At 42.2% G+C, this 25,941-nt stretch overlaps 1 protein-coding gene across 1 annotated transcript in view; it reads left to right on the top strand.

Moving 5' to 3' along the window:
- OLA1 (Obg like ATPase 1) overlaps positions 1 to 25,941 on the top strand; it is a 197,640-nt gene that overhangs the window by 62,155 nt on the left and 109,544 nt on the right. Inside the window, exon 5 of the mRNA XM_088468462.1 lies at positions 20,140 to 20,315. Coding sequence (XP_088324588.1) covers positions 20,140 to 20,315 — 176 coding nt within the window. The remainder of the gene's footprint in view (positions 1 to 20,139; positions 20,316 to 25,941) is intronic.

The following is a 25,941-nucleotide window of genomic DNA, read 5'->3' as shown; positions in this document are numbered from 1 at the left end:
GTATTAGGATGCGATGATGCGAACGTTCCGACAAGCGGGAGGCTGGCCCTGCATACTACACTGTACAACAAATGAATACTTTTAATTTGTTTATCTTTTGTAAAAATAGTCCTATGTTACTAATTTGAGGTCAAGAAAAACTAAAATGATTTCAGAATGTTTTTACTAGCTCTATTTTTTGAGCTACAATACTTGCACTATACTCCATGTACATTAGTAATATAGTCATAGTGAAAAGCTATTTTTAAATCTGATATTTTCTTGATAGGATATAAATAACAGTTGTTTTAATTCAAACAATCACAAATAAGAACACAAAACGAAACAAACATACAGCATACAAAAGTACTATCTAATATAGTGGCCTATTCATGGGGGTGCTTTCTCTTTGCTTGTCGCTTGTACTCCTCTTCTGGGGCATCTCTTGTCACTGTCCAACAGTAGTGATCACCTACCCTGATATCTTTGTTCCATTGCTGAAATGTCTTGGTGGAATCGCTCACTATACTTGTCACTCAGAGCACCACAGTTATGTTGTGTGGGTAATCCCGTGAATCGCATATATTTGAATAGGGGAGGGGACAAATAACTGATTCATTTAATTGGGTCATTAGGCCCCGCCCCCTCTGCGCGGAACGCAGATTGCTGGTCAGATTCTCTCCATTCTGCCCACTTCACTAGGAATACCCCTACATCGTCATAAATGAGCTATATCTCGGAACTCAGAGCTAACTGAGAGTTTTAAATGTCATATTCATTCTTTGCATGCTGAAATCAATTAGAAGTAACTATATTCACATCGGAAACATTTTCATTGTTGTGCAGTGCTATTGAATAGCTCCTGTGCAGTATAAATGGGAACTATTAACAATAGAATCTCCCCCTAAGCGTTCAGTACAAAAGGATCACTGATCATGCATGAAAGGAAGCCATTGACAACCATTGCCATTAACAAAGTTTCGGAAACATTTGGATTGAAATCAGTGTAATGTACGACAACATATGTGACCACTAAATTCGCAGGGTCGTAACTAGGGTGGTGCCACCTGTGCCATGGCACAGGGCACCGCAGGGCAGGGGGCTCTGTTCGGGCCTGTCAATTTTCCTGTTTATTATCATTCTCACTTGTAGCTTCCTCTTATTGCATCCCCAGCATCTCCTGTTCTCCCCTATTTCTTCCCCGGCTCTTCCCCATGAGGCCATGACCCTTTTCCAGGTGTGTTATCTCCTTATTTAAAAATGTAGGGGGGGCGCCAATGCTCATTCTGGCACAGGGCACCAAAAAGTCTAGTTACGGCTCTGCATAAGCGCTTTGTTAATTTTACTTTTAATAATATGTTTTTCATTTAGTTATTTTTTTCCTCTATTCTATTTATTCTTCACAAAGGTAGATTAAAGAAACCTAAAAATAGAACAATATAGTTTATCAGTGATGATAATGATGGATTTAGACCACTTCATGTAATACAGGTTAGTTTTATGACTGACACTTAAGGGGGAATCCACTTGTTATCTGTGCTACGTTAATTAATGGGCACCCGATGGAGTTATTTAAATGTTCTGGGCGCCCATTAATTATTGCGCTTGTTGCACCCAAATAGACCAGGTTTGAGATGCATAAAATGGCTAAACCCATGCAAAGTACTGGTTGTGCTCGCCACCTCAGTAGGATGCGAGCAGGAATGTGTCCACTCACGGCATTTGTGCCCAAACAGAGCAACAATTGAATTACCCATGAATTATTACAGTGCAGAAAACAATTGAATTCCCCCAGAAATGTCCCGACCACTTGGAATTCACAGGGGATGGCATTGGATATCCTTTCTTTCCGTAAAGATCCTGCTGGCTCCTAGATGTAACAGATTGGAAATTAAACATGGCGACCAGAACAGATTGGAGAATCTGAAGCTATAGCATGACAATTCCACAGTGCCCTAAACCCTGCACTAGATGCCCTGGATTACCATAACCTCAATTAATGCAAGCTAGCGCTAGCTGCACCAGTAACACCAGACTGGAAGTTAATGAGGTCCTTTGACTCACAGAACTTGGAGATTCCCCTCTGGTCTGAATGAATTGCCACAAGTCCCTAATAACAAGTGGCATTTCACGTCATAGATACTTGGTGCTGAATATGGCATTTGCAGCTCATGCCTGCTGTCGCGTCTTACAGAGCAGGGGGAGAATGTAAATCTCCTAGTATGTGCAAAGCACTGCAGGCACTATTGCAGGGTGCTCATCAAGGTACTGTGCTGTTGGGAGACCCTGCTCTTCCAGTATTTAACACTCAGGATGTGGCTTCCTGCTGTCTCCATTCCCTTCTTTACATCATGACACTGCCCTCGTTATTGTTATGAGATGAATGAACCAGTCACTGCTTCCTTCATGATTAGCACATTTCATTCAGCCCACTTCAAAAGAGACATGCATGATATGAAGAGTAAGAATGAATGCAAAAGGTGACTTCTCCATAGTCAGATGCATTTCTAATGTCACCAAGACTCACATGGCCATGTCATATTCCCTTTCATTGTTTTGCCAATATTGGAGATTAAAGGCATCTTCCAGCAGCGAGGCACAGATTCAGACAGATAAGGTACACACCGCCTTGTTGACCGCAACCAGTCTTACATTCATCATCCGTGATCTGGTCAGAATTGAGAAATAAAGTGAGCTCTGACTGCATTCTCGGGGCCTCAATTCGATCTAATGGAGCATACACACGGTCAGATGAACGATTTGAACGATTTTACCAAAGTTTTGAACGATTTGAATGATTGAACGATTTTTGACTGCATTAAAATGAATGGAATCCTCCAAGTCTGACTGCAAACACATAGATGTCAGATATCGTTATCTGACAAACGGGAACGCGCAACGTTCATTGTCCATCGTTCAGGCATGTCAGATATATCAGATTTTGACCGTGTGTATGCACCATTAGAGTGTTGAGCAGCAGATTGCAGCAGCAATTTTAGGAGGTTTTTTTTTTCTTCTAAAGCAAAGGTAAAGGAAGGCTTGTGCTATTGTTTCTGCTGATGGTATAGTAAGTGCACTTTAACCATACATTAATGATGAAAAACCAGGAAGTGCCAAGAACCAATTGCAGGAAAGTCCAGGCACTGCTCTTAAAGGTATCTCCGTTAAACAAGACCCGACAGCCGTTTTCGCACCGTTTTTAACTGTATCAATATTAATTTGGCTTTTTTAAATGTGTAATGAAGGTCAAAACAAGGGCAGATTGTCTTAAAGAGGGAGTGTAAAGGAGCCTGGTGCTTTAATAGATTTCAGCATTGAGGCTTTCAAACAAAATGAAACCGAGCGATTAATCCCGCAGTTGTACGAGGAATAAAAAAGAAAAGAAACAAAGAAGAGAATAATTTCAGTAACAAAAGCTTGGTACCCATAGGGAATTAAATTGTGTGGAAGTAATCTTCAGAACCTTATGAGTTAAGAGTATCGCAGAATACTCTTTATTTTTTTTTAAATAAAAACAATTAAAAAACATAATGTCTTCTTTAGTTTTATCCTTTTTTTTATTTTTAGACTCTTTGGTTCAGAGGTAAGAGCCATTTTTTTTTAACCCGTTTCACATTTATAGTCGCAGGAGGTATTTTGGTAACTGCTAGCTGAGGTCTAGCACAGGGAAGCAGTGATACATATGTTACAAAATGTTGTATCCTCTTTGCCGTGAAGCGGTTAATCCCTCTGGTTACACACTAACAAGTCGTTCTCATTAAACATAACTGTCATTGGTGGGGAGGGGGGTATACATTATTTTTTTCGTTTTGGGTGGGAGATGTGGCATGAATATATACATAGCGGCAAAGCAGAATTCTTATTTTGTGCCTCGAGAAGAATCGAGCGATAAAATGGTACATGGTGTGTTTTCATTGCTTGTTGAAAGACTTTCATGCCGTTAAAATAAGCATTTTGATGGCGGTTGAATTAAGAGTTTTTGTCAGTCTCCTTCTCATCATGGGTGATTAGACTAAAACGTCTGCTTGTCTTGACTTGAGATCGCCACAGCTTCAGATAACATGCTTTTGTGATTGAAGGTCGAAATATTTTGAATTCTAATAGGCTGCCAGATGAATTGCTTGAAATAGACTGTAAAATTTTCAAGGCTTCCTTTTCCATCTGCTGTGAAAAGAACCATTGGGAATGGTTGAGCTTGATGATCATAGAATTACTAGATGGTGATTCTAAAACCCTCAAAGGGATGTTGCTATGGAGATGGAGTTCCAAACTGTGAAATGACTCACCTTTGAAAGGCTTCGGGGTCTGAGATGCTGAACAAATCATTGTTCAGGTGGTCATTGGTTAGGAAATTGCTAGTGCCTATGTAATCAGCACTCCTGTGGTAGTTAACGATCTAAAAAGGTTTGCACTGAATGATGTGGGACAACAGCAATGTGCATAAGATGGTTCCTCTCAATCATAGTTTGCTCAGTCTGGTGCTTTAAAAAAAAAAAAAAAATCTATATATACAGCAACTTAAATGGTATGAAAAAAAAAATGAATTGCTGTGGCAAGGGAAGTCAAAACAAGATTTTGCTCAGTGATGGATTAGACATATAAATGTAACAGAGAAAAGATATTTGCAGTGTATGGAGTCGCTGTTGCAAGTTATTGGGGAGGAAAATAAAATGGGATCCCTCGAGGAGGAAGGGGGGGGGGGAATGTCCGGGAGAGGCTGGTACCAGGCAGGAGCTACTGGCGTCACTGTGGACTTTAAAGAAGCATCAGCTGGAACCAGCATAACGTGCTTGATTGATCATCATCGGCTCCCAGGCTGGGATAATCTCTCATTTCTATTGTCTTGTTGGAGATTTCCTGCTACAGATTTTCTCTGACATTTGTGTCGGTTCAGAGAATTGACAGGAGTCCACGTTACCACTGTACTTTATCATTTGCACTGGCAGATTCAAAAGGCATAGTTTGTGTACCTTGGGCAATGCTGGCTAACCAGTGGTACACCTGTCTATCAACATGTACCTGTTACATGTTTTTTTTTTTTCATAAGAAATATATATACATTTTTTTTAAAATAAAGCCTAGCAAAAACACTAATAAAAGGTCTGTTTTATGCAGATCATATTTATGAATCAGGTGATTTAAAATAACCTTTGTGCTTATAAACCTGCCAGCTAACCTAGCAGCCAGTTTATTAATATATTTAAAAAAAAATATATTCCAATAAAACAATCTTATGCTTTGTGGTCGCCCGGCTCCACTTGTGCATTATAAATATTTTAATAAATATATAAATGAAAGGCATGCAAATATGGGACACATTTGACCCATTTATACTATTTCAGCTGACACTTGGAAAGCAATAGAAAAAAAATGTAGAGGCAGCAGATTACTACAGGGATGGGTGACTGTTGGTAACTAGCATGTTTCATCCAGAACACACATGATACACGTGCAGCCAATTGGAGCGTTGCGTGATGTGTAAACCTCTAGTGTAGACCGTCAGCTATCCCAGTATTAGCCTGTTGGCGGCTATTAAAGCTTTGTGCAACATGTAATTTGCCAGGAGTTGCGTGTTTCTGGTTTAAAGTCACACGAACATCTTTGTGTATATTGTCTTTTCATTTTGACTTTTTGAAACTTTCAGGAATGAGCGTGTTCTTGTTGAAGGACTTTGAATACTCTACTTGTAGGACTTGCCCTGCACTAGTGTGAAACTCTTTTAGTCTTTGCACCATAATCTGTCTTCTCTCAAACGACTTCTTTTCAAGATTAAGGCCCCCCCCCCATACCCTAGTGATGGATTTGCGCTATCCTGAGATGCCGGGTTAAAAGATCGGTGAAATCCAACATGTTGGACTTTCCGAACACGATCAAAATGCGCACTGCATTTATTCATCCGAAGGTGACAGTTTCACTGTAACTTTTCCCACAAGTGGGAAACTGTGGCCTGGAAGGGCGAGGCGCATTTCAGCGTTTCAAAATTGGGCAGGGGGCGCAGCGCCCCGCTAAAACAGCCTAGCAGTAACGCTATATATATATATCTATCTCTATCTATGTATTATACAACTTCAGTGTATTTCCATTGTGTGCTGCGATTTTTGCCATTTTCTGTACTATTAGTGACACAATACAGTCTCATCTCAGCCTGACCTAAGGGGATGGAATCGCAATGAAGCAGAGTGTGACGCAGCTCTCGATTTGCAGACTGGCTGAGAATAGGTTGCAGAGATGGGACTTTTTAAAAAATCGCAAATTGTGATTGCACTTGCCTCGGACTCTGAATAAAGCTCTATGTGACTACACAGCGCTGCAGTTTATGTTGGTGTTATATAGAGAGCCAAGAGAAACAAGAAAACGTAGATTCTTGTCTCATATTTTATGCAGACTCAACTCAGACTAAAATTGCTAAATTACATATTTGTTATATAATTTCATACAAAAAAGGTGATCCGTGGACTGTAATAAAATACCTTTTTTTTTTTCCCTAAAGGTCTGTCTATATAGGCTCATCCTTAGGTTATGCTATTAGAATTTCTAGCCAAACACTTGTATCTTGTGAGCTGAGGTCTTACTGGCTGTAAGATAGCACTAGACAATCAGCACAGGGAAATTGTTGCACTTTGGTTCATATTGGACTCTGAATAGATTGCACAATTACAAGAAATTGCTTGTGAGCAAGGCAAGCAACTGCCCCATAGATTTCGTTTTTCATTACGTGAGCAGTGGGACTGTATTGTATTTATCCTCTACATTGTTTATCAGGGTATTTTATCTGCCAGTGAAATGAATATCTATAGGGAGGTAAGGCTTTGGTACACAGACCTTGTGTCTTTACTTGCTGTGCAGTTCCAGTGCTTGTATTATGCACAGTTAAAAAAATAAAACTCACTCTGTTTTAATGTTCATGGAATGAAAAGCAAACTCTAACAATTGCATGTGTATCAGTGTTATATATATATATATATATATATATACACACACATCACAGAACATGCATTATTACAGAGCTATGGCACAGGCCTTCCCAGAGACGGATTTGCTGTTATTACTACGTAATATAATATAAAAATACTATATTTTGTTCATAATAGGAGTTCATACTTTAGGTCTTTGAGGGTATTGTAAGTGCTGTTTGTGAGTTTGTGTAGATCTTCTCTGTATTTCTTTAATGTGCTATTCCAGAATTTTTTTTATTTATAGTGAAGTTTACATGTTGGATTAAGAGCCGGTGCACACTATATGTCTATTGTGTACTGACCTCGTTGGCGACTGGAGCCGGCATCGGCAAGTGCATACACGCTTGCCATTGCCGGGAGCGACAGCGGGGGCCATGCTGCATTCCCCAGCATGGCTTCCGCTAACGATATCGACCATCAGACCTGCATGCAGGCCCGACGGAGGATGTCGCTGACAACTCGCGGGAGCGTGCATCGTCAATGACATAGCAGGGTACACACTAGACTATGTGCCCGATACGTCGCTTCCATCCGCTGGATCTGGACGACATATCGTCTAGTGTGTACCCCGCATAAAGCCTATATGCTGTGGGGGAAGGGTTATCGTTAAGAAAGGGAGAATGTATCCACTGTAAAAGGAAAGTCTATCGCCGTGTAGTGGCTCAAGGATAAAACCCTGTTCCCTAAGCCGTCAATAAGCCAGGACCGATTCCTCCAAAAGTTAGTAGCTAGCAATTTCATAATGAATCGCTTGACTCAAACTAAATTTTCTAAGTTGGTGTGGTGATACACTTGGCAGGTACCATATCAACATGCCTAACTATGACCAGCAATAAAATATTATCCTGTACGCTGCCAGCCTGTGCTGACCTATTGGTGTATATGTGTAGGTGCTGCGCTACGGAGGGGTGTGAGGTACAGATAGGCGAGGTGTAAGGATATTCCTATCCCTAAGGAGCTGTGCTGCAAAGTGGTCTATTTGCGTCTTTCTGTGCTTCCTCAATTAGAATTTAATGTCTCTACATACTGTGCACAGGATTAACTGGCACTAATAGATCTAGTGAAATACAGTGGCTAAATTCTAGATTGTGTATTAGACACTATCGATACAGTATGTTGATTAGAAATGCAACATACCATAGTTCAGTTGCGATATAAAATGCCATTTATTAATAGGCATATGAATAGTACCTTCAAAAGTGGACACACAAAAATGAATTTAAGAAACTGTAATCATAGCAATTAAAATTCTAAAATATAATAGATACTAGCTGAGTACCTGGCGTTGCCCGGGTTTAAATCTTCTAGTTATTAAGTTAATCATCCCAGACCTATTGCCACCCCTCTGAGAAGGTTTCATCCAAATCCATCCAGTGGAAGACTCAGAGCATGCTCCCCGGGTCAAAGTTCTGCCCAGCGTACACCAACAGGAGGTCTGACCAGGACCTCAAACCCCCTAGTACGTCTTCTGGGATCCAATGTTACTACTCTGAGGTATCCATCCAGTGGAAGGCTCAGAGCAGACTCCCTGGGTCAAAGTTCTGCCCAGCATACACCAATGGGAGGTCCGTCCAGGACCCTAACCCCCCTAGAACCTGGCCAGGATCCAACTGGACCTCTTCATGTTAGTTTTATCCCAATTGGTGCAGGGGTGTCCGAATGTATAACCGGATAGGTAAACAAACAGACCAATTAATTTTATTGAAGATATTTAAATGAACAATCTAAGGAGTCCTAGTACACTACATGGAACGGTACTTACAACATCAAACATAAACATAAATGTGCAATGTCAGCCTGTGCTCCAGTGCACATTGCATTACAGATGGTAGTGCTCAGGCACAGCTCCTATCCTGATCTGGTTTGACCAGAACTGCACTATGGAGAAGCCCTACTTCCTGGGTTCTGATCATGCTACTCTAATCACAGTAACAGAACTGCGTGTATTGACATTGTGTAGGTCTTTATAACTGGCATCCAGGTCTAATGACATCCAGCATATGCACTGGGGAACCGGATGTCCCTGTCAGCCTATCATATTGGATCTTCTCAGTCTTATCTTTGAAATAGGAAGCCAATATCTTTGGCAGTGAGGTGAGGTTGGTGCAAGAAGACATTTAACTCTAATAGAAAAGAGACTGGAATTATATTTGTATGGAAATGTCCACAGCTTTTCAGTATTTGTGTTATCCAGCTAGCATCTGGTTTGCAGTGATGACAAGCACTGTTTCCAGCTTTGTTACAAGCATCCCGCAAATGCTAAGTTGTCTATGATATATGGATGACCTCCATGTCATGCTCCTCAAACTATTGGGAGCCCTTTGCTGATGGGGTCACTGTCCGATATCTCAGTTCATTTAAGTAGCAACTGGCATTGACCTTGCCTTCTAAGGGAATGATTACACCTAGTGTTCATTCTAACACTTTTCACAGCCCGTGCAGTTCCTCTTATCTGCTTGGGGTGTCTGCTCTCTGCTCTGGTGCTTCTAGCACACTCAGCTGATGCAACAAACTGCTGAAATACAGACCAGTGTGCACTAGAAGCACCAGACCAGGGAGCGACACCCAGGCAGGAAAGAGGAACCGCACGGCTTGTGACAGGTGCATGGTGCTAGAATGAACACTAACATCCAAACCTTGGCAGGCAATTGTGCCCCACAGTATTCAGGAACTACTTTTGATTACAAGAATACAGTTGTTTCTTTGGGAAGAATTTAGTGAAGGATGACCATATACTTCTTCCACTTCTTGGTTGTCCGTTGCGCCGCTGAAATTGAAAATGCGAATTGCCATGTACATTGTGCAGCGTATGCACTGCAACCCAGGTCTGATACCCTGCTCAGTGGAATTCTGTTTGGACCACTTTTTAACATTTTTATTTTAACACGGCTGCTAGCGCCACAGGTTCAAATTTGCAGTTCATCTGCAGGTGAATGCCTATTTCATTTGCATTTTAAATTAATTGTCAGATATCAAGAACCTCAGAGTTCCATGCTGACATCACTTCAGACACCATTGCTCATGAAAAATTGGTAAGTTGAGCTGTCTTGGCCACTGAAGCTCATGCAAAACACTCGCCTATATTTACCTATTTCATGTCACAGAGGTTTCTCCTTGCAGCCAGTAACCTCCGAGCAGGAGCATTTCCATGCTGGGATGTTTGCTGAATTAATGCATAAGCAGGGACGTGCAGTCAGGGGAGGCAGATCCATCATACTCCCTGTCAGACTGCAGAGTTTTGACTATAAAAATTATAATACAAAGAAGATATTTCTAACTTATAAATATAAACTGTGCATTATTCTGATTGTTTTTATAGGCCAAACTCAAAAAAATTGCAGGACTCCCTGGAAATACAGGGAGAGACAAGAGATGAGGCAGTAAGAGCTCAGCCTCACCTCTTGATAGCTCAGACACTGCCTGGAGCTGGGGGATGGGCCACGAAGCAGCCAATAAAACATAGAGAAAAAGAGCTAATGGAGGCATGCCTGAAGATCAGGTGACCATCCCAGGAAGTACTCTGGCATCGGAGCTGAGCAGCAGCACTGAGGAGGGAAGGAAATTGGCCTATGCAGACAGAGGAAACACACAAAAAGGAGATAAAGCTGGGGAGGGTCCGCTGCTAGGGGGAGATCTGTGTATGTGGGGGAAACCTTTTGTGCTAGGGGGAATCGTCTGTGCTAGTGGGAGATGTGTGAGGGGGATCTGTGCTACGGGAAGTGTGTGTGTGTGGGGGGAGGATCTGTGCAAGTGGGGAAGGTTCATATATGTGTGTATAGCCAGAGCCTCCCCATCCATTGACCTCACCATACTTCCCTGTACATGAGCCCCACACCTGTGTAAAAGCCAGGGTGTAACTTAGCTGTAGTAACCCATGCAGATGCAAATAGACTTATGGGAAGTGGAGGCCTGGGGTATTGCCCACTCCTATGACATTTAGTTTGAGCTACATATTAGGCTATTTTCCAGGTCAACCTCCAAAAGCAAAATGAATGAGAACAAAAGTGTAAGCACTAAGAAGGGGTCTGTTCCTATTACACTTTTGTCATGTAGGAGCATGAGTAGCAGTCGGGAAGCCGACTGTCTAATGACAGGCATCGTGATCGCGTCGCCTGTCATTAGACCTATGCCAGGAGCCTGACACCCGGCCTAAAGATCGAAGGTAAGACAGGCGCGGACAGCTGCGGGGGGGGAGGGTAGGGGGGTGGGGGTGTTAGGTTAAGGGCACCTGGGGGACTTGGGGTTAGGCTAGGGGAAGGGGGAAGTTAGGGTTAGGCAGCTGCGGGGGGAGGTAAGGGGGGGGGGACTTGGGGTTAGGCTGCGGGGAAGGGGGGGGATAGGTTTAGGCTCTTAGAGGGGGGATTAGGGTTAGGCACTTGGGGGGGAGGTTAGGGTTAGGCACACCTAAAGGAGGGTTAGGGGGTAAAATAGGGTTAGCCAATACTTACCTTTAGACGATCGGGATTTTCATTCCTACCGGGCTGCCGCTGTTGGGATTCCAGGAGCATAACGAGGTCAGTTCCAGTGGGGAAACTGTCATCGAATTTCGGAGGCCATAGGGAATCTCCTGCACTCTCATGTTGGTGCCTGTTTAGCTGTCTCTTGGCCAAAATTGTTACTTTGTTGAAGTGACATGGTTACAGCTTTCACTAACATTAGGAAGCCAAGGTCACTAATAGTGTGACTGACATACACATAAAAGCATTGCATAAAAACATCATAACACTACTGCAACTCAGGTAATGGCAGAACACAATGCTCATATGAATCATACTGTTTCCAACCAATCAGTGTAAAGAGCGCTTCACAGATGGATCATTCAATGTAGTGGACCAATTTTGAAGATCGTCCCCACCTGCTGTGCACTGTGGAGTTGGTGACATTTGCTCCTACCCCCACTTTGAGGGTCATAGTTTTACTACAAATTTATATTGTGCACTAAAAGTTTCCCAAAGTTATGCTGGGTACACACTACGATTTCTCGGACTATAGGTCGGTCCAATCCGACCTATCGTCCGGATCGTCCAGTGTGTATGCACTATGCTCGTTCGAGATCTAAATGTAGAAATATATAGATTAACACAATGTTCTTCTGACAATTGATGACAACCAGGTATTGGATTTGTTAATGGCACTGCTGTTTTGGCGACAGCTAGCCTAACCAGTATATATGTTGTATTAAGCAATCAATCTTGTGGCAATGGACGAGTCAGATGGTGCTTTAAAAAAAAAAAAAAAAAAAAGAAAACCTACAAAAGATGATAATTTTATGATTTATTTTTTTTTATTTTGGTAGTAATGAAATCGTAGCAGAAAAGAGAAATAAAATCTGCATATAATTTACGTTTAATTTTCAAACTGTTTAAACATAATCTTCTGAAATAAGGGAGCAAACATTACATGTTATACGCCTTGGTAGGAAGAAAAAGTCATCTTTGTGCCGTTCATTTATTTCGCTGCCGTTATGGTAATCTGCACCGTTTGCCGAAAGGTAAAATAAAAATCTAGCAATCCACTTTATTGTGAAACATGTAACTTTTCCCCTTTTGTTTGGCGCTTGATAAGACTGATTATCAAGGAGAATTGCAAAGCATTTGTGGTTTCTATATTCAGAATTCCACATCCAAGAGTAATTTGCTTTAATTTCACCCAATTTAACCTATACTTCACACCATCGCCATTCAGCTTTAATAGCTGTGTTCTATGCATAAGAAAAGCAGATAAATCTCCACAATTAGCCCCGCAAATGATTACAACTAGCTAGGGCTTAGGGGAGACGAAACTTGAAAGACTATGATGTCTAACAAAGGCGTCGCGGAAAGGACCAAAGTGTTGTATGCTGAAGTGAGGCCTTTCAACGCGTTACAAATATCGCACAAAAGTGTCAACACTGGAGACGCAGGCAGGTGTGTCCATATAAAAAGAAGGGTTTTCTTTGCTGAACTCTAACTTAGATTTATTTAGATTTTAATGATTTTATTATATTTTTGCTTGACACGTGTACAACATTTGAAATTAGATCGCATGCTAAAGTTAGCTGTTTGTGCTTTTTTTTTTTTTGGTGTGGAGGTTTATTTTTAGATTTAAAGCTGTTTTATAACGCCTTTTTAGGCTTTGATACCAATTCAGCAGGGAGATCTCTAGACCGTGCCCCAAAATCATGAGACAGCCGCCATGATTGTCCACGTTACGCGCTCTGTTGTATGAACTACATGATTTCGATACATTGTCTGTACATGATCACAGAGTGCAGATTTATGTTGTATACATCCAAATAAATAAGAGCGAAAATATTTTAAATGTATTATTTTATTTGGCAGTACTAGAAGTAAACACGATGGAATGGGGCGTCCATTTACCGTGCTCATACTAAGCGGAGCTGTACTGTGAGGATGGTTAAGTTGTGTCATTCACCACATGAGGTGATGGCGGGAAATTTACTAACAAAGGAACAATGGATTGGATGCCTTTTTTCAAGAAATGGTATCTGTAACAATAATTAGTGGAGGACATTTTGATAATGATTGATCCAGGGAATTTATCTGATGGCCATTTATAGGGTCCGGAAGAATTTCATGCTGGTTCTATTTTGCCTTCTCTGATTCACCTCACTTACTATTTATATAAGGTTCAACATCAATGAATGTGTTTACTTTTCCCCCCAACTTTATTGACAATGTAACATATGGCATTCTAGTTTTAGGGTTAAGTACAATATAATGACTTAAAACCTAATTTATATTTACGTGCAGTGGAGGTACACCTTTTTTTGGATATAAATTTAATCTGTATAAGCAACATATATTTGCTTCATACTGCGTCGTTAGCAATCGAAATATACATGCAACACTGTTAAAATTAGTAAAAGTTGGTGTGGCTCCCTTATTTGAATAGTGAGGGAAGGGAATGTGTTACTACACAAGTGAGGGAGGGTAATGTCAAATGTGTTACTATGGGCTGAGGGAAGGGAATTTTTTACAACATGGGTGAAGGAGGGGAATGTTACTACAGGGGTGAACGATGGTAATGTTACTCTAAAAGATGAGGAGGGGAATAAGTTACTACAGGTGTGAGTGAGGGATTGTATTTCTGCACAGGTAAGGAAAGGGAATGTTGAATGTGCTACAACATGGGCGAGGGAGGGAATTGGGTTACTACAGAGGTGAGGGTGTGAAATGTATTACTACAGCGGTGAGGGTGTGAAATGTGTTAGTACACAGGTGAGGTACCGTGTTTCCCCCGATAATAAGACCTACCCTGAAAATAAGCCCTACCCTTACTTGTGAAGCCCGGTCTAAAATAAGCCCTACCCCGAAAATAAGACCTACCTTTTTTCTTTTTGAGCTGGGAACGCTGCAGAGACCAGCGTTCCCAGTCATGCAGTGCGCGGGTGACGTCATGACGTCACCCGCGCGCTGAGGATCCTGTGCGGCCGCGCCTGCTGGATCATATTAGATCCAGTCAGCGCGCAGGTGAAAGGGACATCCCGGACGGCGGTGACTCAGGTAAGTACCGTACTTGCACTGCAATAAGGGGGCCTGCATAAAGGACACTGCTACAGGGGGGGGCCTGCATAAGGGGCACTGCTACACAAGGGAGGCTGCATAAGGGGCACTGCTACAGGGGGGGGCCTGCATAAGGGACACTGCTACACAAGGGAGGCTGCATAAGGGGCACCGCTACAGGGGGGGCCTGCATAAGGGGCACTGCTACAGGGGGGGGGGGGCCTGCATAAGGGGCACTGCTACAGGGGGGGGGGGGCCTGCATAAGGGGCTGTCAATGTTAGTTAAAATAAGACCTACCCCGAAAATAAGCCCTATGGTGTTTTTTTGGAGCCAAAAAAAAAAATAAGACAGTGTCTTATTATCGGGGAAACACGGTAGGGTAATGTCTTACTATGTGAGGGAGGGGATGCATTACTATAGAGATGAAGGATTAATGTGTTACGAGAGTGATGAAATGTAAAAAGTAAATATATAAAGTCTACCTGGGTGGAACTGGGTACATCAGCTAGTAATATAATAAAAGCAATAACATGGTGCCCAATGTGAAATGATTTTCATAGAGCAGCTGGTTTCATCTAACTGCATATAGAATGTATTAATGCGTCTGGAGTTTAGATTTCTGTTTTGTGCGTTAGATTATTGAAACCAAAAAGAGGTGAAAGGCACCACAATTTTTAACAGCATTCCCGTGCTTGCTGTTAGAAGCACATTACCCTTTTGACTTCCCCAAATCACTTTCAATTTTCCCCCAGGAAATTTAACAGGTTGGAAATCCTTGAATCACCGATCCCAACCAAAAAATTATCAGGATTGGCGAGCCTGGGATTTTTAACATGCTGGTTTTTCCAGATCTGCCGACGGATTGCCAATCATGGATGTCCACTGTGTAGGTGGCAGGTGCACTTTAAGGCCAGCACTACATGTTTGCAGTTTGCTTTACTTTAAACCTATTTCTATGTGAGGACTTGCACTTGCCTTCCAGGCATTTATGAGCTTATATCTTAAGTGGTCTTCCCTGCTTGAGGCAGACAAAAGCCGTCTCACATTTGTATCAGCTAGTTTTGCAGGCAATATTATAAAACTTTCAGTCCAATCAGCACCTACATTTAAATGCCACAAATTACAGCAGCAAAACAATAATTCTGCTGATTAGCCCTTTTCCATTTCTTGTAAGTGAACTGTTTATGCTGTTGAGTACCTTTGAAAAAAAGCAAAAGCCAAAACAGCCTTGATTAGTCAAGGAGTAATTGGATGACTTGATTTCAAGCAAGAGAATGAATTGGTTGATGATAGCCTGCAACTAAGTGTAGTGGTTCTGTTCAGATGAATACATAACATACAGTCATAAGATCCTGACATGGTTAGAACATGGAAGACTCTCCGAAAGATGAGACTTGATGGTTGCAAATATTAGCCGCCTTTATAACCTTCCTGCTATTCTCAGATCTGGGGCCTGATTTAAAAAAAAAATGGAAATGTTCTAGGCTCTATAGTTACCTACAGGAACGACCCTCTCTTCCCCTGCCAGGACTAGCTAATTGGGTGACACTGGTCACGGTGGCATCATCTACAAAAGCCACCTTGTATTGCGCGTCCATTATATTACATATTGTCCCATTTGGAGCAGTTCTTTTCAGGATTATAACAGCTGGTATTCCTTGTAATCGAAGACAAAAGAGGGGCGCGGATTAGTTTTTGCCAGCAAAATGGGAAACTAAAGGAATGCAATGCGTATCCCCACTTTTACTGCACATGACATAGGAAAACCTTACTTATTGTACTCCTCGATCCTTGAAGCCCGCAATAATTGAATTTTGTGCTCAAATGGGCTTCTCCCCATCCCCTGCCCGTTATCTACCCATAGCATAGATCCACTTTTTAGTAGAGTATATCTAATGTTACCTGTATCTGACTATTCTCATCTTCATGTAGAACTGACTGTGTTACACCCCTGTATTACCCCCAGTTCCCCCTGTCGATTTATCTGATCTAGATTGTTTTGAAATTGCCAGTGGGAAAAACTTTTTTCTAAGCATGGAAGTTAGGGGCCAGATTTTCTAATTAGAAGTCCACTCTTACGTATATATTATGTATTATTTATGTTCATTTACTGACAAGTATTTAAAGGGCTCTGGTCTGTATTGTGCACCGTGTTCCTGATGTGCTCTCTTTATAAAATTGTCATATAATCCTCATAAGAGATGCTTAAGGGGCATCATGTCATGGATAAAACAGTTGTTTGGTTTCACTACACGCTGTAAACGTGAGTTGTGACACAAGTTGGCGGTGATATTTGCCTTGCAGACACGCAGATTGGGCGAGTGGCGTTGGTGAACCTTGCAGAATACAACTTGCAATGTAGTGTTTGATGTCAGGTGGGCCTAAATGAAAGCAAACTATGGAAGCTGTCTCTGGCAACAGAGGGGGTGAGCAGAATATTGGGAGTGTATTTAAAAGTTGAGCCTTTCTTTCTGTAGAAGTGTGGTGGTTTCTGCAGCTTCAGGACTAGAATACAAGTTGATGAACAGATTTCAAATCTCCTTTTTCAGACCTGTCTCTTTGTGGAGGTATTGCCTATTCTCTACTGGCACTGTCATAATGATTTTTCCTCGGCGTGCATATTTTGCATAAAGTCTTGTTAGCGTGTTTCCCCCTCATGTCAAGGAAAGTGCACGAAGTCAGCACACTACTTCAGTTATATCTGCCTACTCTACCCTCACGTTTCCAGTTGGCAATTTCAAATGATGGCTTCTGCTGCACTTTAAATGTGTGATAATAGCGTGTGCTCCTAACAAGGGCACCATTTTGATCGCATGGTGAGTGCTCGTCACTCATCGATGACAAATGTACCTTTTTCCTGCTTCTCTGATGGCCCCCTCAAAACCATACCCTCAAATCAGGCCGCTGAAATTAGCCGCTGTGTAAATTGCGTGTCTGAGTGGTTCATTATCTAATCACGGTCAGAACCACAGTGATAAAGTAGATTGAAGCTAGGGGAGAGGTCTGCCAGATGATTTTCAGGCCAATCCCAGTTTCCCATGGAAACTCAGACCCTGCCGGAACGATCATATAATTTCTAGTCATTTTGGTGCATGTTAGTGTGGTGGGAGGGGTATTTGAAATCTTATTTATTTAGCACTTGTCTTTTTACTGAATGATAACAGGATACTATCTGGGATTCAGTGGTGGTTTGTATTGTTGTCTCTTTGTTGTTTCTCTCTGCACAAAATGATGTCGTTGACGTTTGACACCATTATTCCTGCGACTGCTTGGGTGCTCGTGTTCCGTCCTTTCCAGCTACAGATACACAAGCTGCCAGCACAGACACCAAATGCAGAGGGCGACTACAATTATTCATTCATAAGGAATTGTCAGTTACAGGTCCGGATACAGATTTCTGAGCCTCTTTTTAGACATCTCTTTATAAACAATTAATAGGTTACCATTGGAACATTAATGTCCATATTTTCTTGTTCAATTCCTTTATGCATTTACATTTTTTAACTGCAAAACTTTCACGTTCATGGGCTCAGATGGTTTTCTTGTAGTTTATTGAATTCAGTGCATACTCCTAAAAGATAATGACAGTAAGGGGCTGTTGGAGAGTTGCACAAAAGTTCATTTTGCGGATGGATCTCACCATTTTTCGCACTGAGGCTGCGCCTGAGCAGAGTTATGAGCTAATGCGGTCAATTCAGAGTGTTACGCATCTTTGCTCCATCTCCACTCATGACCGAATCGGTGTCACTGGGAGGGTAGAGGACATTTGCACATAGGCTAAGAGCACCAATCACGCGTCGAGGACGTGTAGTCACATCTGTAGAGTTTTACGTATGCAGAGATCGGTCTGTTTCCTGATGGATGTCATTCGCCAAGGATAGGGCTGGTGCACATTCATGCCGCTAATGATGATGGTGACTTCCATAGGGCGGGTTCATATAGATGCGTACTACTCTGCATAGGGGCGAATAGCCACATTTAGATTGGAGTGCGCAATGAGGGCGGCAACCGCCTCTGTGGATACTACTTTATTGTTTTCTTGCCATAAAATACATTTAGTTTAGTTACGTTGAGCAAGAGAGATGCAAACTGGCAGTAGCAACATTGACACGACAATTTCAGCAGTTTTGGAAGAGAGGGTTAATGAATGAACATCATGGCCAGTCTCACATAGTGCTTGTTGCCTATTAATAATTAAGTTTACAATTAGCAGGTAAGACGAACTTGGTGAAATGCAATAACGATGGCAATAAAAATCTTTTTATAAAGCACATAAAAATGTTCTGTAGACCAGTACACAGAACTCCGCAGGCACGGATTCCTTGCCCTACTGAGTTTACAATCTCATCATAGTGCCTGCGACCCAGTGAGGAAAAGTGACTTGGCCAAGGTTGTAAGAATCCAACACTATTGAATCTGTGTTTTAATCATCTTTTCAGTTGTCACACGTTAACCAATAAGCAATTTGTTGATAAATCAAAGCAAAATATTTATACCACTTGATGCTTTATTTTTTCCTGCAACAGCCATCTTTGAAGTGCTTTGACTTGTGTTTCTCCTGCATGGTGACCCTTTTATTTATTTTACTACATATTAATATTTAAATGTAGTTTTTATTTTTCCGCTTGGCCATAAATTGCCGCAGAGTGCTTGACAGTTTCCTTTAATTTAAATTCATTGAGCACTTCTTAATTGCCGTATAGCATTGCATCCAGTGTAAATTCACACTGCAGAACATGATTACAAACTGCATTTTAATACGATATTTTTTTTTTCTCCTTTTCATCTCATTAACAACACACTTTGAGTGGCCCGATTATGCACTTTAGTTAGAATCCTCCATTGCTTGTACTGTATTAACAATATAAAGTAGACCTCTTAGATTAATGTCCACAGTGTACTATGTTGGACAAGAAGTCTCTAGGTAGGAAATGACTCATTCAACGGAACATGAAAAAATAAATATTTCAATATTTCCAGGCCTGACTGATATGTACTAAGTTTTGCAGTGATGGCCTCCAAACTGTCACCCTGTACTACGATTAATTGCCATAGGAACCTGTATAAACTGATTTATTATGTTACATAAGATAAACATATTTTGTAAAATATTGCTCTACAACGTATGCCCCTGTGACTTCTTAGTGTGCTAGAATAATGTCTGCCACCTACAGTCATCATTGAGCCTGTTATCCTAGATGGGTTCCTCTAGATTGAAACGCAGGAATGCTGTGTCGTATAGAAGAAGCCAGTCCAGAAGTGAGCATAGTGCAGGCAATTGGTATTGTCAGCATAGAGTTGCTTGCTCCTGGGCTGGCTACCTCAGTACCTCTAGGCTCTTCCTAATAATGCAGTCGAATAAGAAAAGGAAAACTTCAGAGAGGTCCTCAATAATATCTATTTGGTGGTCTATATTGGAACTTGGATGTGAGATCTATTCTCGATGAAGCTATAAGAGCCCCAAATTTCTGGTTAACTGTCTTTCCCCACAGGACGAGCGATTTCAAGCTTTAAAATATGGAATCCTATTGTCATGTATAGTGTGCTTCTTCATCTGTACTGGAGAAAATTGCCTCAATGGCGTTGATTCCCTTTAATTGTACAGCAAGTATTAGAGATGGACTGCTTTTACGTTGTTGTAGTTGCAGAACATTACGAATAACAGAAGTAGAGTGAGTTCTATATATCTTTGTTCTAGGTGCCTTTGATGACGATGACATCATCCATGTTGAAGGAAGTGTCAATCCAGTACGGGACATTGAGATCATACACGAGGAGCTCCGTCTGAAGGATGAAGAAATGATCATCGCTGCCATAGACAAACTTGAAAAAGTAGCTGTGAGAGGAGGAGACAAAAAGCTAAAACCAGAATATGTAAGTAGTAAAAGGATGATCTGCTCTACTCTTGTCTACTTAATGTAGATACTCAGTGCTGCCTGCTGACCTTCTAGATATTTGCTCATCCCAGTTTGTGAGCCACCAGCTCCAACTCTTAACAACCTTGGTGTTACCGACATGCTCTATTCTGGGACCATTATTGGTTTATCTTTTTCTAAATGTGTTACCAACAGATATGATTGTGACTCTGCATTGATTCATACTATGGGTCGAAAACACCTGTCCCAACCATATAGCCCCCCAAAGTACCAGGCCCCCATTTTTTATCCATTTTCAACCCTTTCGTTTTTTTCATTTTCACACCAAATTTGTTTTGGAGGGTGAATTAAGTTCATTTTTTTTTTTTTTTTATAGGAAAGTTCATCAAATCTCTTTTATGAAGCTTGATACTCTTTACACTATGTGGTTTCATTTTTCTGTGTCCATGTAAAACACACCTTTGTGATATGCTGTCAGATCTGGACTGGCTATACCTGTCTAGATAAGTGATAGGCAACCTAATACACTTCAAAAGGGTTACACATTAGCGTTCATTTCCGTAATAAAGAGATACCTATCTATAGTAACATGAGCAGGCATTAAACAATTGTTACAAGCTAAAGCAGGGCTGAGATGGGGGGAAGATGCATGCAGCCCTTGGATTACCTGTTGCCCATCCACTGGTGGTCTAGATGCCGTTTTGTCCTTCAAATGCCTTCTGGACAAGTTACTTGAACAGATTGCATGCCCCCTAAGATTGCCAGAAGCCTGCTTATTATTCCTACATTCAAGAAGGCTCTGCTTTCATGGAACCATGCTCCCAATATTTGGGACATCTCTACCACTAGTTTGAGCTGTTTGGAAACGTTGGGCCTTCATGTAATTGGGACGCAACTATGTACAATATATCAAGGGGAAGCAGTCGGGAAGCCAACGGACGAAATCCCGACAAGGTACAAATGAAAGGGCGTCGAAATCCCGACACCCGTCATTAGACCTACACCGGGAGCCCGACAGACGGCTTACAGATCGAAGGGAAACCAGGCGCAGAAAGCTGTGGGGGGATAGGTTAGGGGCTCCCCCCGGGAGGTTATGGTTAGGCTAGGGGAAGGGGGGGGGGTTAGGCACCATGCGGCTGGCGGTAAATCATACTGTTTCCGTATCAAGGACATACTTAAAAGCCACAGACTTATATATAGTGTGTGTAAATGGCGCATGATGAAATTAAACATTTTATAAAATTGTCAATTGCAGCATGAAACTATGACACATGCATACATGTGTGTGTGATATATAATATATATATATATTATATATCGCACTAACGTGCACTTTTTAGCTATTTCTATAACGAGCTGAAGCACGCAAGAAGTTCATTATTCTTTGTGTTTTAACATGATCGGTGGTCAAAGGCCACTTGTACTTAAAGTCATTAGAGAGAAGATGCTTTCTCTGCTTCCAACCTCAGGTCACAGTGATGAGCTAATGAAAGAGCTTCTACAAGTCCGCTCTCAATGTAATGTTCAGATCACTTTTTAAGGTTATCTTGTTGATGCCTGAGATTATTCAATGTCAACTAGGTGAATATTTATAGCAAGTGACATATTTAATAGGCTCTAAAGTGTTTTTATTACAGAATGTTCTCTTTTTTTTTTTGGTGTGTGGCAGGGGACGGTTTAGTAAATTTGTTTGTTACTTTCCTTTTCTTTTCTGTAAATAAATAAAAGGCTCTTTATTTAGGTGTACATCTTTCTGAAAGGACCAGGCACAACTGATTGATGCTGTGTAGCCGCGCCTTCTTTTTGAAGGTTTTTAATTCCTGGGAATTCTGTTTTTATATATAATTTACACATTTGTCATCTACTGCCACCCACAGTTAGAAATAATAATTATATATATATATATATATATATATATATATATGTGTGTGTGTGTGTGGTTAATAGAAAAACAAACTTCTACTTCATATGTGCTAGTCTGCGGATATTCTGGGTATTCCTAGATGGCAGAAACAGTGACCCCCAGAGCTCTTACACTGATTGCGCCCCCCCCCGGCTTTGAGCAGGGCTGAGGGGGCTCAAAGCTTTTTTTTTTTTCCCCGAGAAGGGAGCGTGGCAACTCCTCCCGCGACTAGGCCACGCCCCCCTGTTACCCGGGCCCGCCGCGGTTCTTGGCCATTCTTGCTGTTCGTGTCATGTCTCTGTTATGATCCATAATGTAATAGGCTGGGAAACCTTGCAAGATCTGACCCTGACAGGCGATATAGATTTACAGCAGATATGACGGAACTGTTGTGTTTCACAAAATTTGAGCCTCATTTTGTATTGGTTTTCACATTCGGAATTTAAAGAGCTTCATGTGCACTTCTTAATTCTCTTTTTGTGTTACCTTGGCGGCTAAGTGCCGTATCTGACTCGACGAGCTTCTCTCCCGTGCCTCATGCCAGCCTCTGAGATGCGGCTGCCACTTGCAGTTTGGGATGCCAGTATCCTCTAACTGACTCCTTGCCCTGGTTCTCTGATGTTTGGCAGAGGGAATTGTTCCTTACTATAACTGACAAACAATCTTCTCTACCTGCAGGTAGGAACTGGTGTGCCATAGGCCGTATTCAGAATCCAGCTTGTGTAATGAAGTTGACCACATTGGTTATATGCTGTGTCTGCCGTTGAGAAATTAATCGATTTTGAACTAGCTGGTTGATACTTTTGAGACCCTTTCTTTGGACCTCTGAGACCCTTTCTTTGGGCCTCTGAGACCCTTTCTTTGGACCTCTGAGACCCTTTCTTTGGACCTCTGAGACCCTTTCTTTGGACCTCTGAGACCCTTTCTTTGGACCTCTGAGACCCTTTCTTTGGACCTCTGAGACCCTTCCTTTGGACCTCTGAGACCCTTCCTTTGGACCTCTGAGACCCTTCCTTTGGACCTCTGAGACCCTTTCTTTGAACCTCTGAGACCCTTTCTTTGGGCCTCTGAGACCCTTTCTTTGGATGCCCATGGCATATCAACATTATAAAGTTATGTACATTCTCCTACAAAACTTCGTATACCTTCCTGCAAAAGAAGGCAGTTCAGACAGCAGCTACCCACTGGCCTTAAATCTTGCATTTACCGTTTATATATTTTAATGCTAGTTAAAGTGGATAAGAAAAAATGTTCTACCAAAATAAACCTAAACATTCTTGCTGTTTTTTGGAATCTTCTTGTGCCTTTTTAATATTGTTGAGCGTGTGCCAACAAAGTTCAAATTTTACATTTACCTATGTGAACATAGTCATTATGTTAACTAAATGAGGCTTACAGTATGTGTTTTTAGTTCATTTGTGCCCAGTGGACATGAAGCCTGACGGCGTGACTGCTAAAATCGTAGCCTTGTTGATTATCGAGCAAATCAATGTCCACTGTTATACACGGAGCAGAAACGCACGTTTTCAGGTACACAAATGAAATGTATACCATGCATTTTTTTTTTTTTTTATGTATTCTAAACGTAATATGAATTCTTGTATGTGTATGTATTGTATGAATATTATTCTGGCTATTCCCTCCATGCATAGACAGCCTGATTTGTCTATGCATGGAGTAGTTTGTTTGAGTGTTATGAGGTTTGTCTCATAGCTCCTATATGCTTTTCACTAGCTGTGTAATATTAATAGGATTACGAAATAATGATATAGAGTTTAGTGCATTTTTGGTGTCATCACCAATATATTGTACAGGAACCTCATAAGTGGCTTTTGGGCTCATATAGGGGCATATTTAATCGCATTTGAAATGCAGTTGTGATGTGGTATTTTCACCAGTGTTTGCAATGCAGTAATGTAAATTACCGCTTGCCTTTCCCATGCCTCAGGTGCCTTTCTCATGCCTCAGGTGCCTTTCCCATGCCTCAGGTGCTGTTCCCATGTTTCAGGTGCCTTTCTCATGCCTCAGGTGCCTTTCTCATGCCTCAGGTGCCTTTCCCATGCTTCAGGTGCCTTTCCCATGCCTCGGGTGCCTTTCCCATGCTTCGGGTGCCTTTCCCATGCCTCGGGTGCCTTTGCCATGCCTCGGGTGCCTTTCCCATGCCTCGGGTGCCTTTCCCATGCCTCGGGTGCCTTTCCCATGCCTCGGGTGCCTTCCCCATGCCTCGGGTGCCTTCCCCATGCCTCGGGTGCCTTCCCCATGCCTCGGGTGCCTTCCCCATGCCTCGGGTGCCTTCCCCATGCCTCGGGTGCCTTCCCCATGCCTCGGGTGCCTTTCCCATGCCTCGGGTGCCTTTCCCATGCCTCAGGTGCCTTGACAGAGCTACCAAGAAAGGCCTGTTCCGGCGAAGAGTTGTATGCAAAGTGATAGCTACAACTATCACTTGCTGGTTCTGACGAGCTGAAGGCTCATGCACAGCTACTGCACTGAGCATGCATCAATACAGGCCAGCGTGCGGAGGGTTCTAAAGGATTCCTCTCCGGTAAAAATTCAGTTGAGTAGCCCACAGCACATAGTAGCCTAACGCCATCTGGAGACTGCTTTAGTTACTAGGGCCTTTGCATTGCAGAGCTTGGTAAATCTGATAATGTAGCAGCCTCCATAGAAACCTATGCATGCAGCCTTTGCGATCAACAATGGAGGGGCCTAAGCATATTTTGGAGATACCTGCTACGGTCCTCCCTTCTTAAATCCTGGGGATGCTTAGTAAATATGTCCCATAGGGACCTCAGAATTATTTCTGCAGTGTATCACTAGTTCACTTAAGGTCAGTAGGTTAGCTTATGTTTGGCTAGTCAAGGTAGTAACAATATCCAATAACATCTAAATAATAAGCGAGAAAGCATGTCTGTCTGTTTGTTCTCTATGCACAGCTGGCGGTTTGGACCTAGCTCCACAATATTTGGCATGATGGTGTAGTTTGAACAAGATTAGGCTTTTACCTAGGTTTGAACTTCGTCACGGCCACACACTGTTACACAGTCCCTAAAAATAGGGACGCTCTTAAATTACATAGCCTCCCGGGCTGGCTCCAGTGGAAATTGGCAGTCTGCCAAAAACCTGTGTGAAAGCTACAAAAGAAATCTTTTAACCTCACAGTCTGAGCAAACTTTATGACCCATGCAAGTTCATATTAAATCCAGAGTTGGTCCTTTTTCAAGTGACCATATATATTAGTCAGCCCTCCCTGTTTGCATGCAAGGATGTAACTAGAACTTTAGGGGCCACATAGCAAGATCTCAAAAGGCCTCCCCCAGAGCCAATCAGGACCCGCCACTGCAGATTGCCTGCCGGTCTGCAAGCTGTGACTGCCTCACGACCGGTGGCCCTGTCTCTCCATGTCTGCCTGCCGGTGCACCACCTGTAATCAGCTGGGGCAGGTGGTTGGCACCAAAACATCATCTCTGCCACCCTCGGCAGCCCTGACTGAACTGACCCACCTTGTGTGTGTGACTGGGGGGTGCAGGGGGAGCAGCGGGCCACAGAGGCAGCTTGGGCACCATAGCCAGCCACACCCCTTGCACCCACTGTAGTTACGCCACTGTTTGCATGCATGTTAGCAAACTGTGAGGTCCTTTTCAGGACCGATGGAATGTAGTTATAGACGAGGACAATGTAAACAAAAGCTGCAGGTGTATTTCAGGGTCCAGTCTTCAACCCT

This window comes from Taudactylus pleione, unplaced genomic scaffold (genome assembly GCF_031769625.1).
Source record: "Taudactylus pleione unplaced genomic scaffold, aTauple2 ptg000004l, whole genome shotgun sequence".
Classification (NCBI taxonomy): domain Eukaryota; kingdom Metazoa; phylum Chordata; class Amphibia; order Anura; family Myobatrachidae; genus Taudactylus; species Taudactylus pleione.
This window is presented reverse-complemented; position numbering and strand designations above follow the sequence as displayed.